Source organism: Dicentrarchus labrax, unplaced genomic scaffold (assembly GCF_905237075.1).
Source record: "Dicentrarchus labrax unplaced genomic scaffold, dlabrax2021, whole genome shotgun sequence".
NCBI lineage: Eukaryota > Metazoa > Chordata > Actinopteri > Moronidae > Dicentrarchus > Dicentrarchus labrax.
The window spans coordinates 18843532-18864011 of NW_026136709.1; the positions used below are offsets into that span (position 1 = coordinate 18843532).

The 20480-nt window shown below is 41.3% G+C and overlaps 2 protein-coding genes across 3 annotated transcripts in view; one reads left to right on the forward strand and one right to left on the reverse strand.

Annotated features, from left to right (window-relative positions):
- The window catches only part of apbb1ip (amyloid beta (A4) precursor protein-binding, family B, member 1 interacting protein), a 22595-nt gene extending 15891 nt beyond the window's left edge, over nucleotides 1-6704 (reverse strand). Inside the window, exon 1 of the mRNA XM_051410822.1 lies at nucleotides 6521-6704. The gene's annotated coding sequence lies outside the window, so the exon portion shown is untranslated. The remainder of the gene's footprint in view (nucleotides 1-6520) is intronic.
- On the forward strand, nucleotides 3332-15870 carry nell3 (NELL (neural EGFL like) family member 3). 2 transcript variants are annotated; one of them, XM_051410817.1, is made up of 6 exons: nucleotides 3332-3459; nucleotides 10004-10041; nucleotides 10232-10922; nucleotides 11405-11964; nucleotides 12374-12440; nucleotides 12684-15870. In XM_051410817.1, the coding sequence occupies exons 3-6, from the start codon at nucleotides 10262-10264 to the stop codon at nucleotides 14213-14215; spliced, it is 2820 nt and encodes a 939-aa protein (XP_051266777.1). In that variant the 5' UTR covers nucleotides 3332-3459; nucleotides 10004-10041; nucleotides 10232-10261; the 3' UTR covers nucleotides 14216-15870. The 2 variants fall into 2 exon arrangements, with proteins under 2 accessions (XP_051266777.1, XP_051266774.1); XM_051410814.1 differs by lacking the exon at nucleotides 3332-3459 and having other exon boundaries at nucleotides 9751-10041.
- The last annotated feature ends 4610 nt before the right edge of the window (nucleotides 15871-20480 follow it).

Here is a 20480-nt window from a genome sequence, read left to right on the forward strand (position 1 = left end):
AAAGAAGTGTCAGACCCCAAAATGACTTAAAAATCTGACAAACACTGTCCACTGTTGGGGAACCCTGTGTATCAATGACCTGTATTGATTGGTGCTGCAAGGAAGCAAAGAATGTTCATTGATTAGATGCAGTTGTTGTGATGAATGACAGTGAAGAAATGTGTGGAATGAAAGTCAATCTGCATGGAGAAACAAATGCATGTTACACAGCCAGTGTGGTTAGACAAGTACTGCTACTTTACTCTGTGTGCAATTATTATATGTGCCCCGAGGCTTCCCTATCTCACAAAACATCTCCAACCCAGACTGAAGGAGGAAAAGTATGTATGCATAACTCGCAGGCATTTATTTTTCACCAGAACTCGTTGTGTCTTGTTGCACATGCTAAACCTTTCTGTCAGACTCAAATGAAAAAAATACTTTTAAATTGACTGACCATCATGTGTTTTTATAGTGTTTCTTTCACTGGACAAATTCTGACATGTTTATAAATGCAGTCTTCCTTTTTCTGAACCCCTTCACTGACACTGAATGGAACAGTTCTACTCACAGCACTAGTGCACAGTCCTATAATGTGATTAAAGACCATTACGTGTTGAATCATGCGCTCACATTTCATGATTACAATGAACAAAGTTTGTTCCATCATTATGCATGGCAATACCAATTCATTTCAAAGACAGTACGCTAACAAAATAAGATTAGATAATTTCATGACCACAAAAATGTATCTCTGAAACAGGCTCAGTAAAGACGAAAAAAGAACTGACAGAAACTATGCATGCTCGTATACTGTGGTCTCTGCTACATTTATATAGTTTAACCCAGGCATAGATGAATGGAATGAAATATCACAACGTCTTAAGTAGCAAAATAGCCCATGTAACGACTGGGGTAGCTCTGTTTTCCCAGAAAACAGCTCCTGAAGATTCACTTGAGATTTTCCAACTGCAATTGTGTACGATGTGCTGTCTCTCACACATGTATTATTTGAATCCCAATTTCTCAAAGAAAATGTTATGTTGGGCTAGAATGTGCAGTCAAAACAGAGTCCCTGTTTTCTTACAGTGGAACATGAACAGTAGTGAGATGGTGTCAGACAGAGTTCATTCAGTTACAGTACATTAGTTGTTAGAGGGGGTTTTCAGTTTACTAATTCTAGAAATATAATGTTCTGTATTTTAACTACTGTACAGCTCCAATGCATGTTGATAGTCAAGCGTGCACTTAATAACTGAGGAAGTAAGGATATAATATTCTGATTAAACACATTTCACCCGAAAGTATGGCTGCTGTAACTGCTGAACCAGTCAATTGTGGGCAATGTGATGAGCCCCCATAACCACTATAATAGCCTTACTAGTGTTTGAAAGTTCCACCTTCTGCCTCTGGTTCTGTGGCTAAAAAGTAATTGTGGATAAGAAATAAAAAATGTTTTAATTACAATGAGGAATGTAGGCTAAACCAGACTTTAATTTTGCCTCCTTACTTTTTTATTTTATGATGGCAATTTTGGTCCACAGTGAAATATCTCAACAACAAGTTTTTGAACAGATATTTATGATTGCCAGAAGACTTTTGCTGATCCTCTAAACTTTCCTTTTGCGCCTCCATGAAGTGAAATTTCTCTCCTATCCAACGTTTACCTGATGGATTGGGATGAAAATTTGCACAGACATTTATGGTTCCCAGATGATGTATCCTAATGACTGTGATCTCTGACCTTCCATCTACTGCCAATCATCAGGTCAAAAGTATAATTTGTCCAATACTTATGACCAGTAAATGTTCAGCCTCAGCTTTACTTTGTGTCTTGTGTCTTGTCCAGTTGTGGTTCGGGAGGCAGACACCCTCACCACATTCAAGAGTAGGCTTAAGACATTCCTCTTTGATAAAGCTTATAGTTAGGGCTGGATCAGGTGAGTCCTGAACCATCCCTTAGTTATGCTGCTATAGGCCTAGACTATCGGGGGATTTCCCATGGTGCACTAAGCTCCTCCCTTCCTCTCTCTTTCTGCACTCATTCATGTCCCATTTATGCATGTTACTAACTTCACTTCTTCCCCGGAGTTCTTGTGCCTTCTCGTCTCGCAGGTTCTTATCGATCCTGGTGGAGCCTCCTGCCATGGTCCTGCTAGATTGCCATTACCAATACTGTTGTTGCTGTGCACCTGTCTGTCTGTCTGTCTCTCTCTCTCTCTCTCTCTCTCTCTCTGTCTCTCTCTCTCTCTCTCTCTCTCTCTCTCTCTCTCTCTCTCACCCCAACTGGTCGAGACAGACAATCACCCACCTAGAGCCGAAGGATCTGTCCTAGGTTTCTGCCTTTTAACAGGCAGTTTTTCCTTGCTCTTGTCGCCAAGTGCTTGCTCATGGTGGTACTGTTGGGTCTCTGTAAATAATGTTTTAAAGAGTTCGGTCTACACCTGCTCTATTTGAAAAGTGTCCTAAGATAACTTCTGTTATGAATTGGCGCTATACAAATACAATTGAACTGAATTGAATTGAACATGCCAAACTAAGGTGACCATGAAAAAACACTACCTGCTAAACATCACTCTGTTAGCATTGTAATTAGGAATATGTTGGCATGCTGATGGTAGCATTTGGCTCAAAGCACCACTGTGCCTCAGTACAGCCCTATAGCATGGCTGTAGATGCTCTGTAGAGTTACATTATGTTAAAATCTTTAAATATTTAATATATTATGAGGCACAAAGATGTAAGAACTGGCCTGCTAACCTAGGATAGAACCTTGTGTAGCTGCAAAGCTGCAAGGTTGGGTTGTGGTGTAATGATTAAACCAGGTTGTGTTTAACCATGACTAGAAGAGAGACTATTTGAAGTTGAATGGGGGGGCTCAACATTCGGAGTAGCAATGGTCATGTAAAGGTTTGGTGAGGTTAAAGTTACAGTAACAATATATGGGGCTATGACTTCTGCACACCTCAATCAGACCTTACAGTGTCTACACTACACACAGAGGCCTCTCTGATGTTAGCCACTACTCGAACAAAAAAGTTTTTCATTTACATTACAGGCATTAAACAGAGAGGGTGAGTGTAGCTTTGGTCAGACCCTAAGTTTGTAGTCACTTCCACAGAGTGATGATTGGATTCCTATCTTAATCAAATGGCAAAGTAAGTATTACTTTTAAAAAGGTTGTCTGTTGCTTCAGTGACACTTTTTTCACCTTATAAGTGTGACATTACAAATAAAACAAAAAGAGGAACCACAGGGAGGGTGTGACAAAAATAACAGTAAGAATAGCCAATGGGTGGTACTTAAAGGACTAGTTTGGCATCTTGATAGATATGTATATTTGCTTTGTTGAGAGTTAGATGAGAAGATTGATACCACTCTCACGCCTCTTTGTTAAATATAAAGCTACAGCCAGCAGCAGATTAGCTTAGCATAAAGACTTGAAACACAGAGAAACAGTTGGCCTAGCTCTGTTTAAAGGTAAGAAACCTTCAGTTTTGTACAGACTAAACTAACGTGATATAATGGGATAGATATGGTTATGTAAAAGTTTAGTGTGAGTGTTTTTCCTAAGGTAGGTATGGTAAATTAAATATGAAAATGTTGTCTGTAACAAAGTGTAACTACTTTCACTTATCACAGATTGGGATCTGTTTAGTGAACTCTCACACTCTGGGGAAACCCTTTGTCACACTTTGGAGGAGACAAAAGTGATTGATTGTGTTCCAGGCAAGAGTTCATAGTACTGTGACATCATGTTTCAAATTCAAACATGAAATGGATGAAGATTGTACCAACATCTAACAGATGACGCGTTAAAGCCGCTGAGAAGCAGTGTGATGGTAAATTATCAATCAATTATTTCCATGTGACGTGTATATCTGGGTCTTTCTAAATGTTGTAGCATTTGGGCCCACTCCTCCACGCTTTTACACAAATGTGCCTAGGAAGTGGTACAGTGTAATTTCCTGGAACTTGCAATGCCGAAATCGTATAGGAAATGGTGACACGCACAGCCACCTGCAAACTAACGCTACTGTTTCCTCCTCCCACATTATGTTTACGTATGTATTACTCTACACACTGGCTAAACAAAACATAAAGTTAAGAAACTAAGTTGATATGAAACACAAAAGCACATGTTCTTATTATTAAAGAATATATATTATTTCCACTCCTTAATTATTTGAATTTCCTCTTCTCCCCGTTGTAAAATGGTATCACATTTTATTTAGTGTTATGACAACCACAGCACAACAGATCTCCCTGTAACAGCCACAGTATGATTTGGACCCACGCCAGATCTTTCGCTCACTAACAACCACACAGAACACGTGAGCGGCCGATGCCACCATGTGTATTTTTACAAAAGTCACACAAGGAAACAGTTTGTGTCAGTCAGGTTGCTCCCGGCAGCTACTTTTGGAGACCAAATGCATTAAATGGAGTGCTCCCAACTCAAAAATCGGGCTTCTGCTGATGGAGGCAAAATATAGTCACGTCTTCCACACACTGATGATTGAATTCATATCATAATAAAATGGCAAAGTGAACCTAAGGTAATATTACACCTTTTTTTCATTCAGCTGCTTTATAGGTGTGACATTACAAATATAACACTGAGAGGAACCACAGAAAATGGGTTAACCTTAAACTGGTGTCATTACAGTTGTTTAAATTACTGTCAGTATAGCCTATGGACATACTTAAAGGACTAGTTTGATATTTTGGGAAATACATATATTCACTTTGCTGGGACTTAGATGAGAAGATTGATACCACTCTCATGTCTCTCGTGTTAAATATAAAGCTACAGCCAGCCGCAGATTAGCTTAGCTCTGTCTGATGGTAACAAATTCCACCTTCAGTTTGTATACAGAATAAACTATTCAGCTTAAGATGCACTGAAACTGTAAGTGGATGTTTTCCCCTTGGTTTTCAGTTTGTATGCTAAGCTAGGCTAAGTGTCTCCTGGCTCCAGCTTTATATTTATAGGACAGAAATGAGATGGTATCGACCTTCTCACTGGAATCTTAGCAAGAAGGCAAATAGGCAAATCTTTGGCTCAAGGGTTGACATTGATCTGTTGAAATCATTCAAAAGATTTTTATCAGTAATACTGGAAAACCTTCACAGTTGGAAGAGAATGTTTGGCATGACTAACGCTATTTGAAAGAACCATTACTGATGCATAAAGTACTCTGAAGTGAGCTCAGTTTTCCATTTTAATCGAACATGTTTCTGCAAAGGATGGACTGATGACAACTGTAGATTGTCCTCTGTAAGGTGAGATGCTGAGGATAATGGGATAATTTCATTTCCCTTTCAATAACTGCATTTAGTCTGCAACAAAGTTTGTATTTGTGAACTTACGATATATATTCAAATGACTTTGGACAGTGTTACAGCATGAAGGAATACAATTATAAAAGTATGTCGCTGGCTCTTTGCACCATTTCTATTTTCTTTTCAGAAACCACTCTGAAAATATGTGATTTGTCAGCATTCACACATATTATTGGAAACACTCAGGCATGAAATATGGCGCCCTTCCAAACCCACACAATGTATTTTGAAAACACACCACTGTATTTCTGGTATTCAAAGAAATAAAAAAGACAAAAACATACCTTGCAAGTGAATTCTATATTCCTCCAGAAAACGATTACCTCCTAAATAATCTCAAATATGTGTTTCAGCCTTTCCACACATGTGCAACTCAAGTTTCAGGCGAGAAAATGGAAACCAGACAACAACTCTAAGTGACCGTATCAAAGCACAGCGTGTTTACCATGATGTAAAGAAACTCCCTCTCTTACTCGGATCAAATAGCTATACTCGGGCCTACAACCGGTAACTGACATTGAACAATACGCAAGATGCTGAAGACTTTTGTAAAACTCAAACATGGACACTCATTTCCATGGGAGAAAGAAAAATCCCCCAACATTTTTTATTTATATAAAATCCCTGCTGCACATGACTCATTGCACAGTGTGACTAAACATATATTGCAGCGTTTACTGGCTTGACAGCGGTCAAAGACAGAACACACCCAACTACATGGTTTTTACGCCATTATTCCAAATTCACACTTGCTATGCATTTTCTAAGTAATTCAGTCAATTTTTCCAAATGTACAAAATGTTCCCAAAATGAACAAACACCCTTTTCATCGTATTAAAATGTGCCTAATGGCTGCCTTATCACTGTACAGCAACCTAATTAAGCCTTATCTAATGTGTACAAAAATATCTTGGGTGACAAGTGTAATTTTTGTACTATTACAAAGTAATTTGACTACTTTAAAAACTCATAATCAAGGAGGAGGCTTTTAAATGATAAAATTTGACAGAATATCTAAGATTTTCACTCTGTGTTCTGAACATTATCTGTATTGTCCCTCAGTTAAATGCAATAAACTTAAAACAACAAAGCTTCATTCACACAATAAAAGCCACGTATGTCTAGAGGATCGCAGCCATGGGTGTTCACCGTTAACCCAAGGTACAACATCCAACTTAACAGAGATGTAACTCACCTTTTCAAATGTATTAATCCTTGTTTAACCAGTTAGTTTCAAGATAGCTTCATGGAGATCGGTTCCACCTCAAATTGTTATTCTCTAATACACCAAAAAACACTTGTATACAGTCAGATTTGGGTGTGCTGATGTAGATTGCATCTGGCTCTGTGACTTGACTTCTTCCTGCTTAATGCGGAAGTTCAGGCCCGGACCTGTCACTGCATTCCAACACTTTCACAATAGTCTTGTCTGAGCAGCACTCGGCCGTCTCTTAACAGCCTCCTTATCTGAACTGCACTGCAACTGTTTCAAAGCATGACAAACATGGACAGACCAGAAGAAAACTGCAGGCGAGCTTGCTGTGACTTCTAATCACGGTGCTGATTGACAACTACTTGAGCAAAAGATGAAGTTTTTTCGAAAGAGATATAAAAAAGGTCTTGTGGGTTCAAGGGAACGGCTGAATCAGCACAAGGAATGCGACGGTCTCGGTTAATAATTCACCTCACTGAAATTGATTTACAGCAGGTCTTTAGGCAGGAGTGGTAATGTGGCAGATCATAACAATGAAGGATACTAGACTCCAGCTGAGCTCCATTGATCTAAATTCTCCTGAAAAATACAGTATTGCCTCTCGACAGAGCCGTATATTCAGAATTATTTGCTGTACAACTTTTAAATAAAGTTCAAACAGTGTCAGTCTAGACAATCTAATGAACCCAGACATACAGAAATTGCTTTCACTTACACTTGACACTTAAAATCAGGAAGGAATATCTTAAGACACTGATATGTTGCAACAAGGTTATCTTCAGGGGGAACAAGGACAGTCAAGCTGTCAAGCTATGAATAGCCTCTGGCTCTTATCTGACCATGCAGACACAGATAGCTCTATTTATTTGCATTTCTCCTTGACTCAGCCTGGGAGGCCAAAAAACAAGATTTCACATCTTCTTTTTTAATCTCATCTCACTTTCCCCCATAGCTACCCTCAATTTCGATTCATTCATCTGTTTAAAGGGGAAAATACTAGTTTCCATTTGTATTATTTTGCTATTATTAGCACTTCTGTGCCCTATTTTCCCCCAAAGACCAGCCTCGGCTCCAATGGGAAAGACGGACCACCCTCTCTGTGGCAAAGTCCTGTCATCATACGGAGAAGCTGAGCACCATGGGGGGAAACCAAATAACCTTGAACTCGTCCAAGAGCCTTTCGTGACTGGTGATGTATTAAACAAACTCTCGGGGTACAGGCATGTGTCCCAACCACCACTCATTTCCTCCCTCTCTCAGGGGTTGACAAACAGATGGACGCCAAAGGCAGCCTCTCATTAGCTGCAGGCTTCTCCTAAACACCAGCACGCTGGTGCCTCAGAGGACATTTCTCAAATAGATACACACTGATTAACTGCTGTGGAGCTCGGCAGCAAAGAGAGGGGCGATTTTTCTGCTTTGTTGTGTCTTTGCAGTCACATTTCAGTCACTGAGGGTGGTCCAACAGAGTGGATACTTATAATGGTTTCTGCCCATGTATGCTTCAGCTCATACATCACGGCATGTAATGAAGAAACTGTAGAGAATTGTTATTTTATTGTGCGTTTATCAATGTTTGTGCAATTTAAATAAAGTAGGAGGTGTCATTTAAGCTTTTACAGGTTGCAAAACAAAGCCATACTTGACAAAGAGCAGTGTTTTGGTTTTAAAGTATTGCAGAACCCCAGATGGTAAGGTGTGAGGTGTAAGTGAGGGCATACTTTTAAGCCATTAGTAGGCATCATGTTAAATCTAAGCGCTCCAGCACACCTCAGAATAACTCTCTTGGGCTTTCCTGCACTAAAAGAAACGGGGTGAAAATGACAAAACCAGTGGGCACCTTGCAAAACGATAAAGCATATATGTAGTACAACAAGTCACTATGATGATGTGACAAGTGATGCATATAGGAGTGTTGTAGTGCCCTCTGTTTGTACTACAGTGGGTGGTGCAGAGCAGTTCATGCTACCAACCTGCACTTCTTTTTTTATGTGTAGTGCACTGATCAACTCTAAATATTTACACCAGGAAAATAGCAAACACTTTATTACATACATACTATTGTATGTATGTAACTAATTTAAGTTTGCAATCAGCCCCCCCCCGCTCTGTTTGGCAAGACTGACTTACAGAATCCAACAAACAAGGAAATTAAGGTTTGTTTTTATTCATCGGAATCTAACTAGGCTGTCTATGGAGGCCCATTTCTGCCAGGTAAAAAAACAAGATGAAAAGATATTAATAAAAATGCCCTGTATATCAAACTTTTTAAGATAATGGGTCAAACTGATGTAGTCAAAATGGTGAGATATTAAGTCTTATGAGATACTTTGCCAAAATTGTAAGATAACAAAACAGATTTTTTAATTAACAATTCAAAATGATGAAAAACTAAGGGGAAATTATTGGATAAGTCACAAATATGAGATGTTAAGTGAACATTATGAGATACTGAGTCAAAATGATGAGAGAATAAAGGTCCAGTGCGTAACATTTAGGAGGATCTATTGGCTGAAATGGAATATAATATTCAAAAGTATGTTTTAATTAGTGTATAATCACCTGAAAATAAGAATTGTTATGTTTTAAGACAAATTTGTAAGTAAAATTAGGTCATTCAATTAAGTGAAACTTAAGAAATTAGAGTTATGAGAACATTTCTGACTCGTAACTTTTAGTGTAATAAGGTGTCATTTTTCATCCTTTTGTTTTATCTAGGCAGAAATGGGCTTCCATACATGCCTGACCTTGAAATAATCAGGAATTTACATCAGAACCTGCCAAACTACCACACCACACATCAGCCTCAGATAACCTCCCACAGTGGTTGTGCTGAAACACTAAAATGAGAGTATAGGACGGGGTCCAAAAACCAGCTGTGGGTTTCACATTCCTGACTTCTGCCATAGGTCCCTTCAACAAAAGTCTGACCTCTGTTGGCTCTGTCTATAAACAGGGGTGCTCGGTGTTGACAAGGCCAGTATAAAGTGAAGGACACTGGGTTGAGGACCAGCAGCTGTCTCAACATTCAGGATGTGCTAAACAAAAAAACACTGCCACTTTTTGCAACTTGGATGGCCATAAGGTCATAGGAAAGTCAACAGTGAGCGAAATGAAAAGCGACAGTCACCAGGAAAAAGGATGACAGGACTGGAGAACATAACTTTGGCAATGTGAGAAGAAAATTTCCCCTTTGTTTTTTCTTTTAACATGGAAATGGGAGCCAACATTTAAATGTTTGATTGAGAAAATGTTCCTTTCTGCCTTCATTCTCTTCAGTGGGGAATTCCTGTATGGAGAACAGGGAAGGTGAAGGGTTAATTTGTGGCCGGGGAAACCTGATGCTAATTAAGTCTTAGGAATGCCACATACTGACATTGTAGTGCAGAAGCCCTCAGAGTGGGTCAGGCATGAAGAGAGCCAGCAGTAATGCGTGTGTCTAATGTTTTTATTCCTTACTGACAGTCGGGGAAAGCCAGTCTCACCAAAGCCTGGAGCTGAAGGTAATGTTCTGTCAAGAGTCTCTGTGTCAAGCATGATAAAGTTTGTTTCTAGTAGTGACAGAGAGGGCTTTAATCTGAAAGGAGCAGATCAGTGATGGACTGTTTGCTGAACAGTTTTGGAGATTTTAAGATTTTTCCAGATTTATCATTTGGCAATCAAAGCGTAACGCAGATGTTTCTTCTTTTGCAGGGGAAGAAAGAGGAATATAGCTGACGCAAAATGGTTTTAGTAACACCAGTGGTGTTGCTGCTGCTGTCTTGGGTATCACTGCAAGCTGTCGCAGAGATTTGCCGGGGGACGCACTGCTACGGCGCGGAAACCGGCGATCCAAGACCGTGCACCGGAGCGCACTGTCCGGGAAGCAGATCCTCCAGACTGCCGCGGCAGTTTAACCCGACAACGCACGGGAGAGCGGCGCAGATAGTTGCCAGCCAACACCATGCGTACCCGAGCTCTCCAAGAGCAGCATCGGAAGCCTACCCGGCTGTCCAGCCACTTCGCGGGCGGCACGGTGACAACAGCGGCGGCGGCACACGGATAAGAGCGCCTGAAGTTTCACCTGCAGGGTGCACCGATGTGGAATGTGCCACTCCTGTGAAACAATTTCAGCCCACCAATGACACCCGAGACTGTAGAGGGATCGAGTGCAGACTGCCACTGAGGATACGGCCAAAACCTCGAGCAAAGTCTTGTGTGGGAGAGGGGTGTCTGGTCGGTTCAGAGGAGAGCGTCTCCTCTGCCGCCGCCAGCCAGCTTCCTCCTGTCCATCTGTCCGATAGAGCCGCACAGTTTCTGGGAGATTTTCCGGAGCTTGGATATCCGTCGCCGGAACTTGGCGGCGCGCCTTTGGGTGTCCAGCTCACATGTGACATCAAACCAGGTCTGCTATCATCATCATCATCATCATCATCATCATCATCATCATCATCATTGTCTTCTAAAAATGAACTGTTGTATTTAGACTATTATAGGCTTTTTGACTTTAACCTGCTTTTCCCCCCAATGATCTGCAAAAAAGGGGAGTTAGGTGTCTAAAAGAAAAAGAAAGACATTGTTGACCTTTCAGCCCAAAATGATATCTGCAGAGCACCTAGAGCAGCTGGACTGGAAAAATGTCTCAGAGTCAATTGTCCAGAAAATGTTGAGTGCTTTGATGTTTGGTCCATGTATAGGAAACTTTCATTGTACTTGCCATGGCTAGACCAATAGAATGGGGTCACTGGGTTTTCACATTTTGTTCCTGCAGAAATCAGACCACTGAATCAGTCTTAATCTTGTTTAATCACTTCCTCCACTGCAGTGTTTAACATTAACAACATGTCTGTCTGATCCCATCTTTCATTCTGCATTATTTCCTCTCAGGGGAGAATGAAGTTCCCTCAGAAGATGCACTCATATTGCACCTGCAGCTGGCCAAGGGGCAAGAGAAGCTGGTGGAGGCCCTGCGCACCCAGCAGATGGTCATCCGCGACCTGCAGCAGAAGCTCGCAGACCAGCAGGAGGCGCTATTGTCCCAACAGAGGGAGATCCTGGACCAGCAGCGGCGAATGTATGAGCAGATGGATGTGGTGAAGGCCCAGTACGGCCTCCTCTCAGACACCGTCAAACAGGTTTCCTTCCAGGGCCTGCAGGGCGAGCTGCAGAGCTACTTTGAGAACCACCTGGCGGGACTGCAGAGCCAGGCCCGCAGCCATCTGCAGAAGTCCTACGCCGTCCATAAAATGGACATGGACTCAAAGGTGATGGATGTAGTTGGAGAGGCTCATTTTCCTCAACCTCTGCTGGGATGTCCTTCACCCTGTGGGCAGGAGGAGTTCTGTGATTTTCAGAGGGACCCGCCTCAGTGTGAGAAGTGCACCATGTGTCCACCGGGCTTCTTTCTGATCTCACAGTGTTCTCCTACTGCAGACAGGATGTGCCAGGTGATGTCCTTCAAAATAGCTAAATTTCATTTTTGGTGAACACCCTGGTAACTGTATTTTAGATACACTACAGGTTTTCATGATGACAAGGCTGATATCTTTTCCTATATTGGTGTTATCTCTAATGTGTGAAAACAAAGTGTGAATGGATTTCTGCTGATAGTTGAAGTGTCATATGGTTGTATCAGTCAGTGGTTTTCGGCCAAACAAAACGACAGCTGATTTGGAGAGTAAATGTTTACCCTCTAGGGCCTTTATGCCCCTGATTAGAATATAAAATCGAGGAGGCGCAAAATATCAGCTCTGCAGCTTCAGTACAAAAGCAAAAATACATTCAAAATCAACTGAACCCTATTATTAACATTCAAAATGTATTCATGATGGCAATATTAATTTTAATGAATTGCAGGACAGAGATGAATGCCTTGAATTACCAAACATTTGTGGAGAGCGAGTGAAGTGCCTTAATACTCCAGGTGAGTTCAACACTCATATTTTTTCAAAATAATTAGTGCGATGTATCCCCTAATTGTGGGGATTGTGAAAAAGTAATGTTACTATTATTAATAAATATATTATTATTTAAATTTTTTACACACATTTAGGTACAATGCTGACTAACAACAATAAAAAATGTAACCTTTTTTTGTACTGAATCACATGTCAATCAGACCCTGTTTTTACACCCTGGTTTCTCTCTCTGCTCTTGAACTGCACAGGGGGGTTCAGGTGTCTGGGAGTTTCTGAGAGAGAGGCAGTGATGGGTGTGTGTGGTCGGGACTACTTCTACAACCAGGAGCTGCAGGAGTGCCAGGCCTGCTCTGATTGTGATGGAGAGCTTGTCGCTGTTTCCTGCACGGCTATCAGTGATGCCGTCTGCGGCCAGGCTTCAGAGAGTCGACTCTCCCAGTCTTGGGTGGCCAATGTGGCAGTTCCCCCTGCCCGGACCTCTGGCGCCCACATCTTCCCCGGGCTTCAATTAAACATCCGAGGCAAAGAGACCACTGATCTGCTGTCCAACGAGGCAGGGCAAGTGACGTTCCTGCAGCATGGCCTGGTGTGGTTGGATCATAACTTTGCGATAAAGCACAGCTGTAGGAACTTCCTTCAGGTGGGAATGAGGCTCAATGGGAGCCAGGAGGAGGAGGGTCAAGACCTCAGTGGTGTTCGCATTGAACAACCAGATGGGAAGTACTTCCAGGGTGTCAGTGTCAGCAGTGGAGTCGAGGTGGAGCCTAACCACACCTTGACTCTGCTGCTGAAGAGTCCGAATCAACACTGCAACCAGAGCAAGGATCTTCACGTCTATGATATCACCACTCCCTCTTTTAGCCTGCTCTGGTTGTCGCATGATACTGGTGCCGTCGCTATGACGGCTCAGATGTCCCTGTTGGCGCACTACCAGACCAGCTACCGCCCAACTTTCCGCATGACCTCAGTGTCTGACCCGTATATGATCATTCTAACCCATGACAACCGCGGCGTGCGCTTCACAGAAAGTGGTGTTGTAAAGTTCGTCCTCCAACAGGCGCTGTACTCCATGGGCCACACCTGCATTCGAGAGGGTTTCTCCCTGATTGCCTACACTAACCACAACGGGACTGGCCAGGAGGCGATGCAAGCCTTCAAAACGGGCGTCAACTACAGGGACACCTCCATCACCCTCTCAGGTGCTGTGAGTGTGGACAGCGGGGACACGCTTAGCTTTGAGATCACATCTCCATCCCAGTGCAACATTCGCTACTTTGGGGACAGCACTGGGATCAGTATGCTGAGCCTTATCTGGATTCCTTCAGCAGTGTCAACAGCCCTGACTGCTACTGTGTCCAGGACTGGTCTGCCCTTTGGAGCAGTTAGGAATAAGCCGCTGTTATTCCAGCAGATCAGCCCGGACACGGCACAGGTGCATTTGGCTCGCTCAGGGGAGCCAAACAGTCGGAAGAACTTTATATTCCACGAGAAAGGGACGGCGAACATAGCCCTCAACCTGAAGATGATACACTCTTGCAATATTGTAAAACTCACTTTGCAGCAGGTGGGGGGTCAGGGCAGGCAGGCGGGTCCTGTGGCTCAGCAGGTGTCTGGTTATATGCCTGAAGGGAGCCAGTGGGCCAGTATTGGGCTCAGGGCTTCATTTCAGGTCCAGAATGGTACAGCTGTGTATGTTACTCTGGACTGTATCCGTGGACGAGTCAACCAGATAACACATGAGGGCGGCACTAACATTTCAGTCCTCTGGGTTGCAGTGTGATCCAAGAAGGGATGAAGCCTTCAGTAATACACTTTGAGAAAAAAAAAAGACAGTTTTGCACGATATTGAATTGCAGAGCAGATTCAACAATTTACCAAAATAAGGAAGAATAGTGGTTGATGAAAAACAATGTTATTCATCTATTACACATAGTTTGTCATATTATTGTTTTAAATGCATCACGTGTTTAGACTTTTATTGTGAAATTTGGTATGATTTACATACTGTAAGTACTGCTTTAGTTTGAAGTACTTCGGCTGGTTGAGCAGTGACCAATTCTTCATGGAATGTGTTTGTGTGTGTGTCTGTACAGTATGTTTGAGTGTGTGTGCATACATGTGCAGTGGTGCTTATATATTTGTGTATGTGCGCGTGTACACACACATTGGCATGCCAACTTTTGCATATGTGTATGAGTCGTATGTATGTATATCCTCTATTTCCTGCACATATTTAACTTGTGTACTGTATGTAACAAATGTTTTTGTATTATATCGTTAAGCATTTAAAACAGTGGTTTGACATTTTGGGAGATGCGCTTATTCGCTTTCTGGAGAGTTAAATCAAAGGATTGATACCACTCTCAGCAGCCAGTTAGCTTAGCTTAGCACAAAGACTGGAAACAGGGGGAAACAGGTAGCATGCTCGGTCCAAAGGCAACAAAATCTGCATACCAGCACCTCTAAAGCTAACTAATGAACACATTTGATCTAATTTGTACAAAAAGCGTTTGCTTTGTTTGTTGCTGTTGTGTGCCAGACTACAGACCACTTCTTGGCCAAGACCAATAGATTTGTAGAGGCTATGTTGATTTCTTGGCAAATGCTTAGAGCCAAGAAATAACCTCTCCTAAAATAATGAATTGTCATTCTTATGCCATTTTTTGTACGCTGACCAGCTGACCAGCTGACTAGTTGTCTCTTTGTTTCCAGTCTTTGTGCTATCCTAAGCTAACAGGCCGCTCTTGGTAGCTTCATATTCTCCGTACCAATCAATCCTCTCATCTAACCCTACACCACAATGCGAATATAGTAAATGCATTTTCCAAAATGTCAGTTCCTTTAATACTCTGGAGAGTTTGTCATGAAATAGCTATACACAAATGCTACGTAGTAAACTTTCAATAAGCAGGAGTTTGGGTATTTGATTATGTTTTTGATGATATTTATTTGCCTTTTATAAAACAGACTTTTGCATTTACACTATAGAATGCATATATTTGTCAGACATGAGAAACATATAAAAATATGTCTAGTATATGGTAAAGCACTGCGTAGACAGTGTTGATATTCAAAAACATGCAGCGATAGCTGCTATCATATGTTTATTTGCACACGTATAGTTTAACATAGTATTATGCAATGTGCAAACATCATACTTTGTTATTCTTTTACCTAAATGCTGTTTCCCTGTGAAGAGTTACCCATGCATATCATTCCTAATTGCCTTTGTGTGTGTTCTGTCCTCCGAACAATTAGGCACAATTAAGTGTTTCAGGGAGTTGGCAGCGAAGCCGCCACTGAAATTCTTCAGCTTTATTCTCACTTCATTATGTTTAGTGATTTTGTTCTGTGGTTGCTCTCCTTGCACACGTCAATGCATGCATACTTGTTCAACTCCAAATAAAATGTACATACATTTTGCCAGAAACTAAATTTCACTCTCGCTTGTAAAAGCTTAGTTGGTTTTATTCCAAAAATCGACAACTTTAAGGTGGAAAACAGGACCTAATGGTTTCATTGTTAATCCACAACGATCAGAGATGAAGAGATATTTCACAATTTTGTTTGTAAATTACAGTATATGAATTCAGTTTAGTATAATGTACACGTCATGTTACCTCTCATGGGTCCTTAATTCCAATATCTTGACATTGATTTGATAGTAGACTTACCTATCATGACAATCAACATTTCATAGTGAGCGGTTATTATTTTCCATTAAGTTAAAGGGTAAAAGTTTAACATTCAGACATTACTCATTCCATATGATTTCATACACACTGAACCTATTTTAAAGCAACCTAACTCAGCAGCTAAGGTGCCAAAATTGCAGACATAATACCTGGAAAATCATACGCTGTATTTCCCTCTCAATTGGTCTTAATCAACTTTAAATGATTCTTCCATCTATTACCTGTAGGAGAGCTGTTTTTTGGTTTAAACATAACAAATAGCCTGTGAGTCAATGAGAGGGAGAGGAAAAAAAACGGTCTGGTTGTGAGAAACAATCAAATGTTTCTGTCGGTTGCCTGAATTGAAAACAGGTGTTTCAGTGGAGCGGCGCTCCAGATGTCTGACGCTGTAGATCAAATGAGACCCACAGCACTTGAAAAGTTTCAGAGACATCAGAGAGAAAAACGGGGACAGGGAAACAAAGCGAAAGAAAAAAAAGAGGAAAGGGGTGTGTGTGTGTGTGTGTGTGTGTGTGTGTGTGTGTATTGAAAACTTTAAAGCTCCTGTAAATATTTTCTATCTAATCAATAGATATGTAATGTCAAAGGGCTCGATTGCAGTGACAAAGCCATCGAGAGTTATCACCTAACTTGTAGTTCCCCTTAGCTCTACAATGTGTCTTTCAGTTAGCCTGTTAGCCTTTAGTTAGCCTTTAATTTGTTAATGTTTTGGTTGTACGGCCAACAAATTCCACTCTCATCAGCCTGTTTCCAGGAGCTGATTCCAGCAGAAAAGCCCTGATAAGCTACCCGCCTAGCACCAAATGGCAGACAGATAAGGTTAGAAATTAGCAGGTGAAGCTGGAAACGTCTAACAGCTTTTGCAAAGAGCCTGAAGCTAAAAGGAAAGAATGGACTTACAGCCAAGAGCTGGTCAGAAACATCAGTCCAGACTCTGCGAGATGGCGCACTGATTGTTATGAGACCTACTGCACAGAGGTGAGATCCATCATGGTGACGCTCAGACACTCAGTTGAGCCCATGGGCTACACACTTGTCAACCAGCTCTCTTGTAACAACCAGCAGTTCATTAACAGAAGACCTAGCAGGCCTGGATGCATAAATTGATCTACTGCACAAATTAGAAACTATATGCAAAATGCCAAACACACGACAGAAGACATCATCCACAAACAGTCTGCGTACTACAGAAATCTAGGTCATTCATCAGTAATAAAATTAACTACAAATAAATGCCGATGTTGTATGTTCAAAATGCTGGATGTGTATCAAACATTAGCTTATATAACTACATAAGGCAGTTACGTCTTTCTGAAGTTTTTGTGAGGTTTACTGGCCTTACAGATCATAATGACGTAAACCAACAATAACAGTTTATTTGGTCGGTTGGAGGCTGTGGAAACAAGCTGAAACAAAACTGATATATGATCTGGCTCTGTAACTGCTAAATGCTCCACTATGGTCACCAGCTATTTGCTAACCACGTCTGTCTGCTGTTTGGTGGTGGGCAGGTAGCTTACAGCCAGTTCTTAGAGCTTTATCTCTGAAAATTAGGCTATGAGAGCAGTGAGAGTGACCCATAATTGTGAAACTGAGAGCCAGAAAACCAAAACAAAAAGCTGAAAGTTGCTAAAAAGCTCTGTAGAGCTGAAGGGGAGCTGCAGTCGGGTGATCATCCTCAGTGGGTTTATCACTACGAGCGTCTCCTTCCACGTAGAAGTAGTCATGTGATCCATTGTTTATATAAAACTGTTGATTACAGCCACAACATATACATTCATCTTTCATTCATACACATAAAAGTTATTAAATGTTGACACAGCTCAGATTCCTTAATCTACATAAATTAATCAAGCAAAGAATTTTAGAAGTCAATTCACAAATGTTGATGATGTAAAAACAAAAAAGGTGCCATGCAGTTTGACGGGCTGCAGCCTTGCATGCCAGTGTATCTGTGGCAAAACAGAGAGACATCATTCATCTCCGCAGTGCATCTGTTGTGAGTTTATTTGCTTTCTGAGGGGTTTTGTGTTTGGATTTCACTCAAAGGCATGCGAGGAAGTTACTTCAACACAACAGAAATCTCTGATGATTCCAAAAGCACAACTGTTTCAACAACTAAACAATCCAACATGTCTAATATTACTCCGTACAAAGTATTTAACCTAATTCACTTTAAAAATGTTATCTTCATTATTTGTTCATGTATGCAACATGGTGTCATGTTAATAGACACATCAGTCGCAGTGATTTGCGGTCGAGGTGAACACCCTCCTAACCCAAAACTGGCCCCAGTCTGCTCTGATGTTGACTTAAAAAGGACAAAGCTGGAGACAGGCTTGCTTTAATCAGAAGCGGATGTTACTGTAAGAGCCAAGGCCTCTTGTCTACAGGGAAATGTTTAGACCATGTGGTCAGGTTTGATGCTGCAGTCCTCCACACGCTGCGTTACAGAGGTACTCGACAGTGGATTTATGAGGTGTGAAGAAAGTTTGTAATGATGTTTTTGATATTTTTATCCAGCTTGTTGGTTACTTCAGAGAATTAATCACACTATATTGTCTAAATATGGAAATTAAATACATTGTACATTTGAAATGTCTTTATTCTGGAAGTTTTTGCCTGCTACATTGAGTGACTGCTGAAAACCACTTCGAAGTTATCTTAAAGTTTCGTACCTATTTTTGGGTTTGTCGTAAAAATACCTCTGAATATTATATTCTATTTCTGCCAATAGATTGTTCCACGTTACACACTCGGCCTTTAAAACAAAGTTTTCATCTTTCTTCCTTTTAAGAGGAAACAGAATGGTGTCATTTGTGCCTGAATTGAAGCGATTTTGTGTTCAAGTATCAAGCTACATCATTCAGCTGGTGAGATTCCAGATGACGTTTGCTCTAAAAGCTTTAAACATTTCTCTTTGGAGTTGAAAGAGAGGTGTTAGTGCACACTGTGGCTCTCCTTAATTCCAAAATGCTCAGAATTCTATTAGTTGCTAATTTTCAACTAATAGGAGGTTAAAGATCATTGATATACCATATGAATACTGTTAGTCTGTTCTGGGCTACTGCAGAAACATGTATCCATGGAAGAGAACCGGTTCCCTCTGTAGATAAAAACGACTTATTCTAAGGTAATAAAAATGCAGGGTGATTATATACTAATGAAAACATACCTATGAATATTATATTACTTTCCTGTTCAAAAGAGCCTCCTAAATGTTACACACTGCACTTTTAAGTGCAAAACTGCAGCATCTATATCTCTGGGTTCTTTTCAGTCCTCATTTCATCATAAATTCTCCCATCATCCTCCCTTTCTTGCGCATCCACTCATCTGTCGCAATCTCCTCCCCTCCTTGGTCCATCTGTGCCGGTGTTTTTCTCCTCATTAGAGAGGTTACTGATGCATGAGGGAATGGGCTGGCAGGTCAGTAGCCACAAACACAAAGCGGGATTCATATTGAACAGCCTGTGCAAAGTTTCTCGGTCTGACAAACAGAAAAAAGTTGAGCAGAAAGCTCAGATTTTCTACGTCACTGAACATCTATCAAGAGATGGTACATAAAGAAAACTATTTCTTTTTTTAATGGTACTACTTTCTATTGGATATTTTTGCCAGCTGAAACCTACACTGGCATTGAAAATAATCATGCTCGACATGTTGTATCTCCCTTCTCCAGACTTGGCCAGGGCTCTGCATAGTTCCCTCCAGTGTCTAGTAAATTCCCTGATCACCAGGAATGCAGCATTTAATTTTCTTGTTCCCTAGCTGACCTTAATCATTTCTGCGTCAAGGGCAATCCGAAACTCCAGAGCCATGGGGATCAGTCAGTCTGGGTGTGGAAATAAATACCTGTGTGTGTGTGTGTGTGTGTGTGCGTATATGTGTGTGTTTGTGTGTGTGTGTATAATATACACGTATATGTAAAAGGAAGTGGTGAGGCCTGTCTTGCTGTCTTCATGAAGAGGCCTTTTAAAGCGCTGATGATGAATAATAGGTTGGCTGAATGTGAGCGAGTGAGTCCCTCTGGTGTATATTTAAATGGCGGAGAGATGCTCTCTCACTCATATCAACTCCCCGGTGGTCCGTGAGGTTAATTGCTTTCTCCGGCAGGCGCTTACAGATTAACTATCTCACTGAATGCATCCATACAAATGACTCTGCATATACCACAATAAGTTGAGGGGAGTGATGTGTGTGTGTGTGTGTGTGTGTGTGTGTGTGTGTGTGTGTGTGTGTGTGCAGCTTTGCAACAGAACATAGTGTATGCTTAGGTAGCAGGCAGGGTGCACAGCGAGGTCATGGAAGCTAATGAGTACAACTGACTTTGACTAACGAAGTGGGCTC